This window comes from Triturus cristatus, chromosome 7, assembly GCF_964204655.1.
Source record: "Triturus cristatus chromosome 7, aTriCri1.1, whole genome shotgun sequence".
NCBI classification, from domain to species: Eukaryota; Metazoa; Chordata; class Amphibia; order Caudata; family Salamandridae; genus Triturus; species Triturus cristatus.
Window position 1 is genome coordinate 1,589,663,257 of NC_140590.1, and position 15,147 is coordinate 1,589,678,403.

At 40.9% G+C, this 15,147-nt stretch overlaps 1 protein-coding gene across 2 annotated transcripts in view; it reads right to left on the bottom strand.

The window, feature by feature from the left end:
• LOC146812445 (opsin-5-like) overlaps positions 1-15,147 on the bottom strand; it is a 665,928-nt gene that overhangs the window by 212,855 nt on the left and 437,926 nt on the right. For both annotated transcript variants that reach the window (XM_085614598.1, XM_085614597.1), the window contains one exon: positions 14,401-14,528. In XM_085614598.1, coding sequence (XP_085470724.1) covers positions 14,401-14,528 — 128 coding nt within the window. The remainder of the gene's footprint in view (positions 1-14,400; positions 14,529-15,147) is intronic.

Sequence of the window (15,147 nt, forward strand, 5' to 3'; positions counted from 1 at the left end):
TGCTATATACTGTCCCATACACTGTCCCCGATGCAACATACTGTTCCATGCACCGTCCCCGATGCTACATACTGTCCCATGCACCGTCCCCGATGTTATATACTGTCCCATACTCTGTCCCTGATGCTATATACTGTCTCATATTCTGTCCCCGATGCTGTATACTGTCCAATACTCTGTCCCGATGCTATATACTGTCCCATACACCGTCCCCATTGTTATATACTGTCCCATACACCGCCCCAGATGCTATATACTGTCTCATACTTCGTCCCCGATGCTATATACTGTCCATACACAGTCCCCGATGCTATATACTGTGTCATACTCTGTCCCCGATGCTATATACTGTCCATACACCGTCCCCGATGCTATATACTGGCTCCCGGATGTTAGAAATTGCCAAGGCCGATAGTTAAGCCTCGGCTTTTGTGGGCGGGCAGAATAGGCAGAGAAGGAAAATGAGACTGTCTTTTCCTTCGTGCCCAGAGAAGACAAGGACAGTGTCCAGTTCTGCTGCCGCTGGCAGCTGCCCCCCCTTTGTTCCCCCTCTTCCCTCTTTTTCTGTCTCGCTTCTCAGTTAGTGAAAACCGAGACTTCAAGAAACGGGTAATACCCTCTCTTTCCTCCTTTCATTTTTTTGCTCCCCTGTGAAATGGATCCAAAAAAGAAAAACATTTTTGCTGGAAACCTTGTCTTTTTCTGACATTTTTCAAATTCTAAGTGCAGCCTCGGGGTGGAGAGAAATAAAACATTCTAAATGTGAAAAATAAATAACTAATTAAAGCAAGACAGAGTGGTTGCAAGGTGGCCAGATTTATTTATTTACACCTAAACACATTAGCGCCACTTTACAGTGTTTGCCAGTGAAGTGATAATTTTGTTTTCTCCTCTCGCTTTGAACAACATTGTTTTCCCTGGGTGGGAAAGTGCACCTTGCCTGGAGGTACTGAAATACCTGCTTGGCGGGTAAACTGGAAAACAAAATGTGTACAGCGACTGTGTGTTTACGAATGCGGTCTTTTTAAACTATACTGCCTATGTTTTGAAAGAATATAAGCAATGGGCACTGAAACGGGTCCCTACCGAGCCCTGTAGTCATGGCCTTACCTTTTCATGCAAAAGTACTCACTAATTTCAGAATAATGAGTGTAAAAGGAAAAAGGTAACCATGTTGTTCCTGCTTACATTTCACATGATTTACTTAAACTTGCATTCCCTATGGGTGTTTGCTTTTTCTAGGATGTTAATTTTTTTTAGGCTGCATATTGCTCTTGTCTAGTGCGTAATTAGAATTGAGTCACACCAGGTAGGTCAGTGCAGTGCAAGTTTCTCTAAGTGGGGCAGTTTGGTGTTCAGTGGGGGAGAGGATGTGGAGCTATGGTCAGAGCTTCTGAAGTGGAACTGGTGAACCAGGTTCAGCCTTAATGACCAGGCTCCCAGACCACTCTCCTGAGGGAGCACATTCCTGTGCTCCACCTTAGAAGGCGCCGCAAGATCTTAAAAGCCCTAGTGTCTTAGCATCAGCAGGTGGACCCTAGCGGTGGCAAGTGTGGATTAACCTTGAAGGCCTGTCCACCACTATCCATGAAGTTCACCTCCAGTCTTGGGGACAGACCTATGAAGCAGCACACCATAGAGTGGCAGTGACTCTGTCACTGAGGTCACAGGACCCTTGAGCAGGGTGCCTCTAGGGCAGTACGACCGCACCGGGCGCTAACTTCAGGTGGGGGCGTCGTGTTTGTGAGTATATTATGGTTTTAAAAGCACTTGCTGCCTCCTTCCTGGACTCCAACATTTTTGGGCAACAATAACAATTTCTTGATAACTACAGTGATTAATGATCTTAGTAGAGAGAGATGGTGTTTTGTCTAGTGGAAGGTTTGACTCATGAAAAGGAATGGCAGAGGTGTAATGTGCATGCTGCTAAGAACATGTGCCATGCAGATCACAAAGTGCACATAATGTGAATAGGTCAGTGGGTTACTGCTTTTGTCACAGAGACCCTATTGTTACTTGTAGGTAATAAGTTAAAATCCTAACATAGAACAGTGAGCTATTAACTGTCATGTAAGAGCTGCATGCAAACTCCAAGGTATAAATTAGAGCGTTATGTTTTTTTCCCCAGTCTTCGATTATCCTAAAGTTGCAAAAAAGGGTTCATTTGGGTAGAAATCAATTCTGATTATTAAAGAGAACCCCAAACCATGGTATTATGTTTTTAATTCTGAGTTTGTGTTTCTGCAGACCAATCACTATTAAACTATGCTGCCTACTAGTATGGTTGTCATGTGACTTCTAAACCTTGTAATCCTTTGTCTTATGTAACATTTCCTACACAGTGATTTACACACATATGAATGATTGTATCTGTGTAATATGTGTGATGTAAAGTGATCGGACACCCTACACTGGTATTAGTGGTGCTGTAAATTTTCTGATATTTTATTATTTTGAAATTTTTACACATGCTAACAGCCTCTGCAAAGATTTTTCCTTATTAGTACTAGTGGAACATACAACTGCAGCAATAAGAAATCTGACCAGTCAACCTTTGCAAAGGGCCCTCCACTTAACAGCAGCACAAGTCACATTTTTTAGTAACTTTTGATGTGTTTGAGCTATAAACAATTTATTAGTTAAAATCGTCAGATTATGCAGCAGATTATGTATTATGTGGCAAATATGGCAAAGCCATAGTTATGTGGAAAACATTTGCAAACTAGGATATTTTGCCATTCATGTTTGAACTGCTCTTGTGGAAAAAGGGAGGAGAAGTGCTGATGACTGAAACTCCATGGCTGGGAGACAAATGGCTTGCGATTCCACTTTTAAGGATATTTGGGACATTCTGTGATTGGAAACGTATCCCACTTTGTGAATGTATTTTAATGTCAATAACAGATATTTAACCTTAAATAAACATGTGTATCGATTGGTTAAATTAAATAATGTAATAAGCTGTAACTGGTTAGTGAAATGGGAAACGAATACTAAAAATTGGGAAATTTTGCTCTTTTTGACACACCTCTCACTCCGCCCACTGACCCAATTCATTGGTTATTCCCGCCCTCTGATTCTCCTCCCACAGTTCCCCTACTTTTTTCCCCCCACTTCGACCACTGCCTGGCACTAACATGCATTAGAGAAAACTGTGGGCTTTTACCACTGGGTCTCTTAGAGAATGACACCTCAGGTCCATACACGGGGGCTAAACACAGCACGTTTCTGGGTTCTCCACACAACGTGTTTGCAATTTGATGCCAGACTTCTGCAGCTTGTGTTGAGGAAATTAAACATCCCCTTGTGCTTGTATAAAACATAGCTGCAGTTAATAGTTCACTGTTCTATGTTAGTATTTTAACTTATTAACTGCAAGTAACAATAGGGTCTCTCTGACAAAAGCAGTAACCCACTGACCTATTCACATTATGTGCACTTTGTGATCTGCATGGCACATGTGCTTAGCAGCATGCACATTACACCTCTGCCATTCCTTTTCATGAGTCAAACCTTCCACTAGACAAAACACCATCTCTCTCTACTAAGAACATAAATCATTGGAGTTATCAAAACATTTTTATTGTTGCCCAAAAATGTTGGAGGCCAGGAAAGAGGCATCAAGTGCTTTTAAAACCATATTATACTTACAAACATGACGCCCCCACCTGAAGTTAGCGCCCGGTGCAGTCGCACTGCCCTAGAGCCACCCTGCTCAAGGGTCCTGTGACCTCAGTGACAGAGTCACGCCCACTCTATGGTGTGCTGCTTCATTGGTCTGTCCCCAAGACTGGAGGTGAACGTCATGGATAGTGGTGGACAGGCCTTCAAGGTTAATCCACACTTGCCACCGCTAGGGTCCACCTGCTGGTGCTAAGACACCAGGGCTTTTAAGATCTTGCGGCCAAGTGGCATTGGCAGCATGTCGTGTCCATGCGTAGCTTTTATCCAACAACACTTTGCATGCTGGAATGTTTAACCCCTTACTTAGATGGTCACAGCACAACTCCCAGAATGCAAGGCGCTGTTGGCTTAAAATCCAGGCCTGGCTGGCGGTGCCACACGTGACGATAGAGCCATTTGGAGGCAATGGTGAATCTGTAATTTAGCAGAGGTCTGAGGCCTTTGTTTGTTATGAAGTAAGTCCCAGTCTGGTGGTTCAGGTCAGTCTTTGTGAGGGAAGCTGCTGGACTTGTTTTTACCATGCACTTTGAAAGTATTTTCACCTTGATGCAAGAAGAAAGTTGGATTGTTTTACAAAACATGCTTGATTTTTGTATATTGCTGGTCTGGTGATTGCTTTATTTTGCACTTTGAAAGTATTTGCACTTTTTCTTTTGCTTTACCAACTACAGTTTGTATAGATTGTAATTAGGTACTTGCTGATATGGTTTGTTTTTATTCTACATGCAGTGTTATTTATGGTGTATTGCATGCACTTGTCTGTAATACGTGTACCTTAAATCTTGTATTTAGCATTGTTTACACTACAGAAATGATCAATTGAAACAGACAAACATCTGCATCAATGTTCTGAAGCATCCAACAGTTTTCTTCCTCAGCCTAGTTTACCTGCCTGTTTTGCAGTGCTTACTAATAAAGACATTATGATTGAAATTTCTTCCTCAGTTCACGTTATTATCATGCTCAACCCTTGACAGTCGCTAGTGTGTGGCATGCAGATAATTCCCCAGTCTATTTCTCTTTAATTTCGCACTATACTGAGTTATAGCTTGTGTACTTCTCGTGTATATTGTCAGTCGAGTTTTTATGGAATTGCAGGTTTGGGTTTGTCTTTTAAAGTTTCAAGGTATTGTCAATTCTATTTCAGACCCTTCATAGTTGTTCTTTGTTCTTCAGCCAAAGGCAGTTCCTGACACAATAGGGCCACTCCTTGGCATTGTTCTGATTGCTGCCTCAGTTAAATAATCTGCTTTTGACAGTATTGTTACAAATGGTTTAGCTTGTATGTTAAGAGTGTTTCCCACTTTCTCATTAGAACTTAAAGAAAGACAATATAGAGGCATTTCATTTAAATGTTGGAGGTTTCAAATGAAAATATGCTATATTTCTGGGTGGTAGGGCAAAGTGGTAAATGGTGGGCCGGGCCGCAGGGGGGGCCCCCTCCATGTGCTTTGCAGGGGGTCCCCCTCAAGTTTCGTTATGCCACTGCTGTTAGGATGCTGAGATTCGTAAGGGATAGACTGAAAAAGGCTGCCTCTGAGTTAGTAATATCTAACTCTGCTAGATTGCACCGCAAATGATGTTTCAAAATCACTGCAAGGCCCCCGCCTTTTCTTTTGGGAGGGTCAAGTCTTAGGATAGCATAGTCAGCAGGAACCGCCTCGAGGATGTCTGGGGTGGTAAGCCAGGTTTCAACTAAAAATAGCGCGGCAGGTTGGCGCGAAGTAATTAGGTCTGCCATTCATGCTTATGCTTAGGCAGCGAGCAGCAGTTTAGCAAGAGGCACTGAATAGGATTTAAGTCAGGCCAGGCTTCCTTACCTTGAGGTGCCTTCATAGGAAGGACTTTGAAGGAGAAATTGCACCTGCAGAGCCGCTGTTAACTGGATACTACATCGAGCGAGTGGCGACAATTGAGGGGTTTAGCGCAAGAAGTTCCATTTTAGAGTAGGTTAGTGGCCTTGGGGCAGGAGGGGCAGGGGTTCTGGCCCCTGGTACCGTCCAAGCGCAGATGAGCACAGACAGCCTTGCCTTTGGCGCTTGTTCAGCGCCAGTGGCGCATTCACACAGCTGTCATGATTTTATAGCCCGCCTTCAAAAGGGCGAGGCTATTCTTCCGTAAGATGGATGGGCAACAAAAACAGGAAACTGGAGTCCCAGCTCTCCTCTCCAATCAGAAAGGTACCCCTCACAGAATGAGCAGAACTAAAATAACAAAAGAAACCAAAGCGTGACCAAAGCGTGACCAAAGTAAACTCATAAAACCATTAAAAAAGCAACCAGAGGGGACGACCTATGATGGCCGCCAACTGGGACGGGAGCCAGGCAACTCTAAGCACCTAGTGCGCTACAAGGAAAACAACTCGTGGAATAAAAGTAAATAGAACACAAGCACTCAGAGTGGGTGTTACCGTGGTTACAGTCACATTTAGAGTTGTATACAAACAAAATTAAAGTTAATGGTAATGTGATATTTTGGAAAACTTGGATGTCTTAGGTTTTCTGACTGGTTTCTCTAGTGATGTAAGATAAGGAATTAATCTGTTTTTCTGGCTTCATGCAAGAGTATGACCTCCCTAGAAACTGTAAAGGACAATATGACAGACTTGACCAGTCCCTTAGGCAAGACACAAGCATGTTTCTGTCATTGAATATTGCTCAACTCTGTATTCAAGGTTGTGAGAGATCATATAAATGGGAGTAAATCCTCTCTCATTTATCCATTTTTTACTGTGGCTGTTAGATATAAATCAAACATTGTGTTAATATAGGAAACTGATTTGTATTATGTTTGACCAATTTTGACATGGGCTAAAATATCGTCCAAGACCCACACTATTTCTCACGCTGCCAGTACTACTCAAACTCTTTTCTTTTTCTACAGCAGAATATTTTATACTCCAGAGGGTTTATATAAAATCAAGACTTTAAAGAGTGATCAGTGCTGGCCCCGTGGCTCCAAAAAGGGAATGTCATGCACATGTTGTTTATGTCCAACGTTACAAACATGAGGTATGGCAGGAAATTACTGAGATCTGTGAAATGCTTGCACCTTTTTAAATTGCCAATATTGTTTTGGGAGATGTTCATGATATGTTGCCTAAATTTTAACTGTAAGGGAAATATATTGATATTTCACTAGCAGTTCCACTGCAGGTAGTAACAACAATCTGGGAGAATTATAATAATTGTTCTTATATTGCAATGTGCAACATGGTTTTTGCACAATAATAAGGTAGATTGAATTCATATGACACCTCTGCTTTTAGCAAAATGTGGTTGCATTTGATTAAATTCTTAACCAAATCCCTTTGCCCTTGTTAAAAAATGCTAGGGTCCTGAAACACCATCTCATGAGAATTGCTTCTTTGCATCTCCACATTACCTGTATGAGATGTTATTTTCACTATTTTTAGTTTGCTAAATAAACTCACTATTAGTACATCATTCTTGGTTTATTGCCAAGCTTCACCTGAGAACAAACTTTAAAGGTCACGTTTCAGACTGCAAGAGGTACTTCTTGAAGTGGGAAGGTCACATGGCATCTGTGGCTGCCTGGGAGATGGAGGCTGGGGAAATCAGTCATGCATGCATGTATTGGTGTCTTAACCATTCCAAGTTGGTGGAGGCTCAATGTGTATGGACTACAGATCACACATATTTAGCTCTGCCTTTGTCCTATCCAAAATGGTGGCCATGTTCCTCTTCCAGGTTAAGGTACTTAGAGCAATATAATAAGGCTGCATCTAGCAGCTGTGTGTGTTGGACGGCACACACTCTTCATTCTAATTCACAGTCAGATTCCCTTCTATTTCTCGTTTGTTTTTTTCTTGTATTGCTGAGGGTAGTTCCACTTATAGAGTAATTACGTTTGCTGTTGCTACTCACCGCTTGCTTTTCTCCACTCATCTTCATTCAGCTTGGAATCCTTGATTTCACCATGTCTGGAAAGCCAGCCCAGGTGGGGAGGTGCATTCCGAATGCTGTCATTCAACCTTCTCAAGCCTAGCTAAATGATTCATACCTGTAGAATATATTTGAATCTGAATGCGTGCTGCTTTTTGATTCCAGATGCATTCTAGTGTTTTTACATTCTTGTTCTCTTCTTCTCTGTTTCCCCTGGGCCTGATTCCAAGTGCTTCTTTCGCAATGTAGGTATTTTCCTAATTTATATTTCACCTTTCCTTATTATTTCCTCTTAAATGATGTATCTCTTTTATGGGATCACAAAAACCGAAATAAAGGGTAATATGATGATGATTATTTCCTCTTTTATGTATCCTTCAACAAAATGCTGTTTTGTATTTCCTAATTGGTTACTTAATTATGTAATACTTCTTATGAGTTGTTCTTCGTCCCTATAATATAGATGCTTTTGTGGATCTTTTTTGTTTTATCAATATTATATTCCAATTAATTCTCTTGTAATTGTAACACATGGTTGTAAAATTATCATTTGACTTAATAAAGCTTTCATCTTACAGAAAATGTAGTCATATAAAAACCTGCACACATCTGTACCCTGCGTGAATGCAATTCTTATGAATATGGTGCCTGGTGTTCAAAACAGCTTTTGTCTGTCTTTGTGGGTATATCTATTAAATGAAGACTATTTTAATGAATTATAACTTGACTATTTGCAGCATCTGCAATATTATAATTACTGAAAACCTATTAAAGTGAAACAGTGAAAGACTCATCGCAGAGTCATTGACCTTTAGTGTATATAATGTGCAAGAATCATGAATTATTTAGCAACAAAAAAAGGCGATTAATCAAGGAAGAGTTGTGTTAACAGGGTGCACTGGTGAACAGCAGGGCTCAATATAAGAAGGCCTTTCTTCACAGAAATCTAAACGTGTCAAGGGTCTGGAAATCACCAGTGTCAAAATAGAGGAAGAGAAGAAAATATTGGTAACAGAGCTGCATAGGATCACACTGGGAGACTGAGGATAATAGGGATCCAATGTGTAAGCTTTACACAAAGTAGCGAAGAAAGTCAGGGCTCACAAAGAAAAGCCAGTTGAGCATTCAGAAAAACTTACACCCTGTGGGCATATTTACAAGGCCCTAACACTACCAGAGCATGTCTTTTTCTGACACTCCGGTGGCGTTTCTCTCTACCTCATAATTTCAATGTGGCATTAAGCCACTTAACGTGGCTTAACGCCACCTTGTAAATATTCCCCTTACCGCTGTAGTCCGCTGCAGCAAAGGGGCGGGCAATGTGTGCTGCTGTGGGCGTTCCACTGCAACACCCATTGTTTTTGACGCTGCCCCATATTTACAAGGATGGGGCAATGCCAAAAAACTAAGACCAGGTAAAACCTGGCCTTAGGATGGCGATACGAGGAGAATGTATTAATTTCTCCTCGTATTTTGCTCTTTCTATGTGTGCTGCATTATGCAACACACATAGAAACAGCGAATCGCCTTTAAAGATTGTTTATGTGCAGGAAGGTGTCCCTTCCAGCACATAAACAATCATCCCTGCAGCACAGGCACCATCGCATTATGGCGCAAGGGTGCCTGCACTGGCATAAGGCTGCTTTTTTAGCACCAGCGCTAGGGGAAACAAAGGGCTGCGAAGTATTTTTGTAAATACAGCGCATCCCTGCGTTTCAAAAATGTCAGTGTGGCGTTACTCATTTTGCAGTAACACCGCACACCGACACTTTATTGTAAATATCCCCCTGAATGTGTAAGACATCCAGAAAACACCATTAATAGTAAAAATGAGGTGGGGAAAAGCACTAGGGATCTCCACATAGTGAGACTGAAACTGAGTAAATTCCTCATCCATAATCCCTAATACAGATGCTGACCGCATAATAGCCAGATACAGGATAACATGCAAATGGGGGATCTGTGGAGCCGATACTCATATAGATGTTATAAAAAGTAACGTAAAAACAGTACTCACAGTGGATGAGAAACACGGCCAGCGTTGTCAGCTGTACCCTCGAATCCTTGTGTTCACACAAGAATATGCAAGGCAGTAACAGCAAGGGCCAAGAGCTTAACACACAATCATGAAAGACTCCTGGGAGTAGCCGTGCGCTCTATAAATACCCAGTAACATTAACATTAACATGAACAAGGAACTAGAAAAAAATAGTGCTGAACAGGACAGAATGGACATGCCAATACTTGGAGGAAACCAAGTAATCATATCACACTGTGGGCTGGAGTAGCAGGGATTGGAAGGCAAGAACTGAGTAAAAGCCGGGTAACTACATCAATAGAGGAAGTTCAAGAAACAAGATATGCTAAAACGTACTAGCTCAGAAAACAAGGAAGCACGGCAAAATAGTTCGGGTTCAGGAGTCAAAGAAACACTCCAAGAAAGTGCTAGATCAAGGAGCCAGGCCAAAGTGCAAAACTGTGTAGGTTCTGGAAACCAAGAATGGCTACAGCTCAGGAATCAAGAATAATTGAAACCTGAGAGTCAGCCAAACAGGGACACCACAATGACCAACTATGCACTGAAGCAAACAGATGCTTTAAAATAGCTCACTAATGGTCACATGCCTCTGGTGGGGTCAAGCTAGGACCTGCCAGCCACAGGTGTGCTGATTACTCTACCCATCCATGGCCTACAACAGTGGAGATGAAGCAGTGAGCAGGGGATTGCAAGAATATAAGTAGTTGGCAGAAAAAGAAAACAGACTTCCACAAAACAAGGTATAGATCTGAATGTGATTCAATTCCAGGACATTTTCCAGGAAGCTGTAAATCAGTATCGGTATATGCCACAAGTTCAAGACTTCTGGGAAATGTAGTATTTGGGAGGAAAACCATCATGGCTGTAATAAATCCTGGTATGGATCCAAAATGAAGGGCAAGTTTATAATATTGTACGGGAGGATTTAAGCCAATACACAGCTGTAGCCTTAGGTCAGGCAGCTGTTCAGGCCACCAGGCTCTCCTCCCAAGTGATGGGCACAAGAGAGCTGGGAGTGAATCATGGCACATAAAAAGTACAAAAATAATAGGTTCTTTTAACATGGCCATTTATAAATAAATATTACATTTCAATCTAAATAAATGAAATCTAATGTTACATAACTTATAATCAAGATTGTAACAACTTAAATAAGAAAGTAAATGATTGTGGGTCATTTCAATTGTAAAATGTTGTTAAAAATCTTAAAAAATAAATAATCTATTTGAATTTATTTTACAAATTAATATAAAATAAATGTTAGAAACTGATTTCAATAGTTACAGGTTAGTAATATTTGTTTTAAATGATTTAAATGATTTTATGTTTTTTAATTTCACTAAATTATTTTTATTTATTCGCCACAGCTCCATTGTAAGCTAGGTTTTATGATGTTGACATTTCAACCCTATGGGCATATGTCAAAGGGTCTCATCAGGACAGACAAAGCAGCTGTCTGTCGAAGTACGTAGAGATTATTGTTCATTAGGAGTAATGGCATTGTGGACATAGGCATTCTTAATAGAATAAATGAAAACCTAATGAAAATATGGCAAAACAACCCACTCCCTCTAAGGATACTTTTTAAAGAAAATGTTATATCTTGTCCTCCGCGATACCAAAGGGGATGATGGACGGAGGATTTGAGCAAATCAAACACTCACCCCCAGTCAAATGATCTGGGTTTAATCCATCATCATTCTTTAGCTCACTCCACCACCCCAGTTCAGACATGGCCATATGCAAATCAGTCTGACCCTGTGCCGCATGGGAACAGTCCAGCCCGAACTGCCAAGCCATGACTTCCCTGGACCGGAAACAAGCATCCTGGGAACGGTTTCGGGTTCATAACCCTCCTCAGCCAGGCTATCTTGAATCCAGTGGCAAAGTGAGCAAGGGACCCACGTCTGGGCATACCCTGCCAATTTAGGGCGAGCAAAGCGATACCAAAGGGGATGATGGACGGAGCGTTTGAGCAAATCAAACACTCACCCCCAGTCAAATGATCTGGGTTTAATCCATCATCATTCTTTAGCTCACTCCACCACCCCAGTTCAGACATGGTCATATGCAAATCAGTCTGACCCTGTGCCTCATGGGAACAGTCCAGCCCGAACTACCAAGCCATGTCTTCCCTGGACCGGAAACAAGCATCCCGGGACCGGTTTCAAGTTCATAACCCTCCATGCCACTGGAATCATGCTATCCTGGCTGAAGAGGGGTGAAACCCTGAAACCGGTCCTAGGATGCTTGGTTCCAGTCCAGGGAGGACCTGGCTTGGCAGTTCGGGCTCGACTGTTCCCATGAGGCACAGGGTCAAGACTGATTGCATATGGCTGGGTTCTAACTGGAATGGCATGGTGAGCAAATAAACGATGGATTTAGGACCAGATCTCTGTACTGGGGTGAATGTATTACATTGTTCTGCATTCTGTCCATCAACTGTTGTTTTTGCTTTTGTCACCCCGAGTGGGACGGGTATGCTCAGACGTGAGTCCCGTGCTCTCCATACCACTGGAATCATGCTATCCTGGCTGAAGAGGGGTGAAACCCTGAAACCGGTCCTAGGATGCTTGGTTCCAGTCCACTGTTGTTTTTGCATATCTTGTCCTCCAGCAGGGACTGGTTGTCTTGTCGTATTTCCATTGGGCCGGCATTAGAACACTGGACTGTGACATCAGAACATTATGAGTTTGAATGATCTCTCAAGATGAGTTTAAATTATTACATAAACCACTTTGTTCTTTGATGACTCTGTTTTAATTGACTATATCTCAGCAAAGCACTGCACCGTCTACACTATTTGCACTGACTTTATTTGCTGTAATTATTGTAATAGTAATACACTGTGAACTGAAGTTACAACATCAACTGGTCCTCTGTTCTCTCATTGGAGATATCTCTTATGAATTAAAATGTATGTTAGAATTGATTGAAGATGTGAGGTGTAATCTGATGATACACTCTGTTTAAATGTATCCTATGAATCATTGAGATTGACATCATGGATGTCAGTTTGAGAGAAAAGATTGAGTGCATTGGGTATTTCTCTCTCCAGCCCTCGAACTTTATCGGGTGAGACTAAGAGATCTATGGTGTCATGGTGGGCTTCCAAAATCCTGTGACTAAAATATGTGTAAAACCTTTCGGGTAGAATGGGATTGGAGAGATTCTGGTTAACACCAGATGATCTTAGATCAGTCTCTAAAGTCGGCCTGAAGAGGGTTTTCTGGGATGCAATGGCAGTGTAAAGGGCCACTGGATACACAGGCACCCTAACCAGGGACTTTTTGGATTACAAACCCCTTCCCTATTATGAGTCCACAATTGATGATATAGTGCCGTCTCTTGCATGCAAATTGTATATGCAGTTTAGGTAAAAGTCGTTACCGACAAAGGTACGTTGCAGCAAGTTGAAGGACGCAGCTGTAAAAGATGATCTATTCCAGTCGGCGTGGGAGCAGTTGAGTGGCTTACTCATCTAATCTTATTTTGCCCCTCGTATGTTTCACAAAGAGCCATATGGAGAGCTCCTATCTATATACAAGGCACTTGGAGGCTTTTAGAATTCTTAGCATGGATGCGAACAGAGTGACAATGTTTGCCTTTGCTAAATTTCTTATGTCTGCATGGATATGAGGTACCAACTGAATCCAAGATAATGACTAGTCACTATATTTTATGAGAAAGGGCGTGGTGTTGTTACACTGCTCATTTGCCTTTCCTTGCTGGATGTAATTAATGTTAGAATTGACCCATCTATTTTATATAGGATATTTTTATACTAAGCATTTGTTTTTATACAGCTTTGTCTGTTTTTTAAACTCTCATCCATATATATAAGTATGCCATGTCTTCATTTTTATGCCTACTAGAACCTGCATCTGTCTGATCTTTGTAGAAGGAATAATGCTGGGCATAAACTCTGCACTTTACAACAATTCCATCTGTATTGACTGAATCCACCAGAAACCTAAAACGTGCTTTATGTGCTTGTTCTTATCTTTAGCTTGTAGCGGTGAATTGTTGTTATTTGTTTCAATTGTAAAGGGGTGATTTTATGTTTTTCTATGATTTAAATGATTTTATTACTGTAACATTTTTTTACTAAAAGATTATTTTATGATCCTGGTGCTCGAAATAAACAAAATGGATGCCAGTTTGGGACAGCCAATGGAAACATTGTTAAACATGGCTACATTTTTGTGTCCTGCCCTTGCTCCTCCTGGTATCAGGTGTCCTGAAGGCTTCATGATGATTACTGTAGGCTCTCAGTTTAGTTCTCCACATCGGACTTATACTCCTTCCCCTAGTGCTTCAGCTGCATGTTCGAGGCTGTTGATTGTCTAAGAGTGTGAAACTTTGTGATGTAGTTCAGGGCTGAAAGTGTGCATGAATTTGCTTATGTTACACCTTGCATTTTGGTGAATCAGTGCCCATGTGCACTATTACTCAAATCATATTTTGATCAGAAACAATGCATACAACCAATGTAACAAGGAAGAAAATCTTAAAAACACTAAGATGATGTTGTGGGGTTGATGCTTAGCAGATTACTTAAAGATGACATATTGCAACTTCGCAATGGATATAATCACAAGAAAAAATAAGCAGGCTTCACAAGGTTGATGATGGGTTAGCCTTGCCATTTTCTAACTTCCTATGCGTAGCATAACCACAGTGTAGCATTCCGACTTCCCAACCTTTAAGAGTTAGGTTCAACCTCAAATCACTCAGATAACTAATGAAATCAAATTAAGTGTATACACTTACCATAGCCTGGATAGCAGACCTTTAGACAACAGACAGAACTGAGCACTGTTAGATTAGTGAGACTGCATAAGCCAAAAAGGACTCCACAAAATGCATAGTAGTTGCAGACTATTCTATCAAATAACCACCTGAAGACATAAAAGAAAATGGAAGTTGTTAATATGCATTAGAAAAAGTGCATTAATAGAACATTGATAATCTTTTCCTAATCACAAACATGATGAGTTTTTTCATATTTGTCAAGTGCAACGTTATCTTAAATCAAATACATACCTATCTTCACATTAAAGACTAAGGTAAACGTACACATGAAGATAATACATGTAGAGCTACTTCTGCACCTGTGTAGACTTACATGTCTCCAAACCCTCGAATGAAGGAGTGGAGACTCCCATGAAAGAATTTACGAGGTGGTGGAGTTCTCTGCCATCGCAGTAGTGATCACCCTAAGATAAAGTGTAGGAAATTCAATGGTGTTATAGATATATATACCTATATATGACCTTCCTTTTTTCATACTTTTGCACTATGGTGTGATAATAAATAATTTCTTAAAACATTACCTACGTTGTGGTGCTGTGACTTTCGCTGTACGAGTGGATTGTGCAGGGAACGCGAAGGAGTCTCATATATATATATATATATATATATATATATATATATATAGCGAGAGAGAGAGAGAGAGAGAGATATATAGATATATATAGATATAGATATATATAGTTTTTTCTTTTTTAATGAAATATA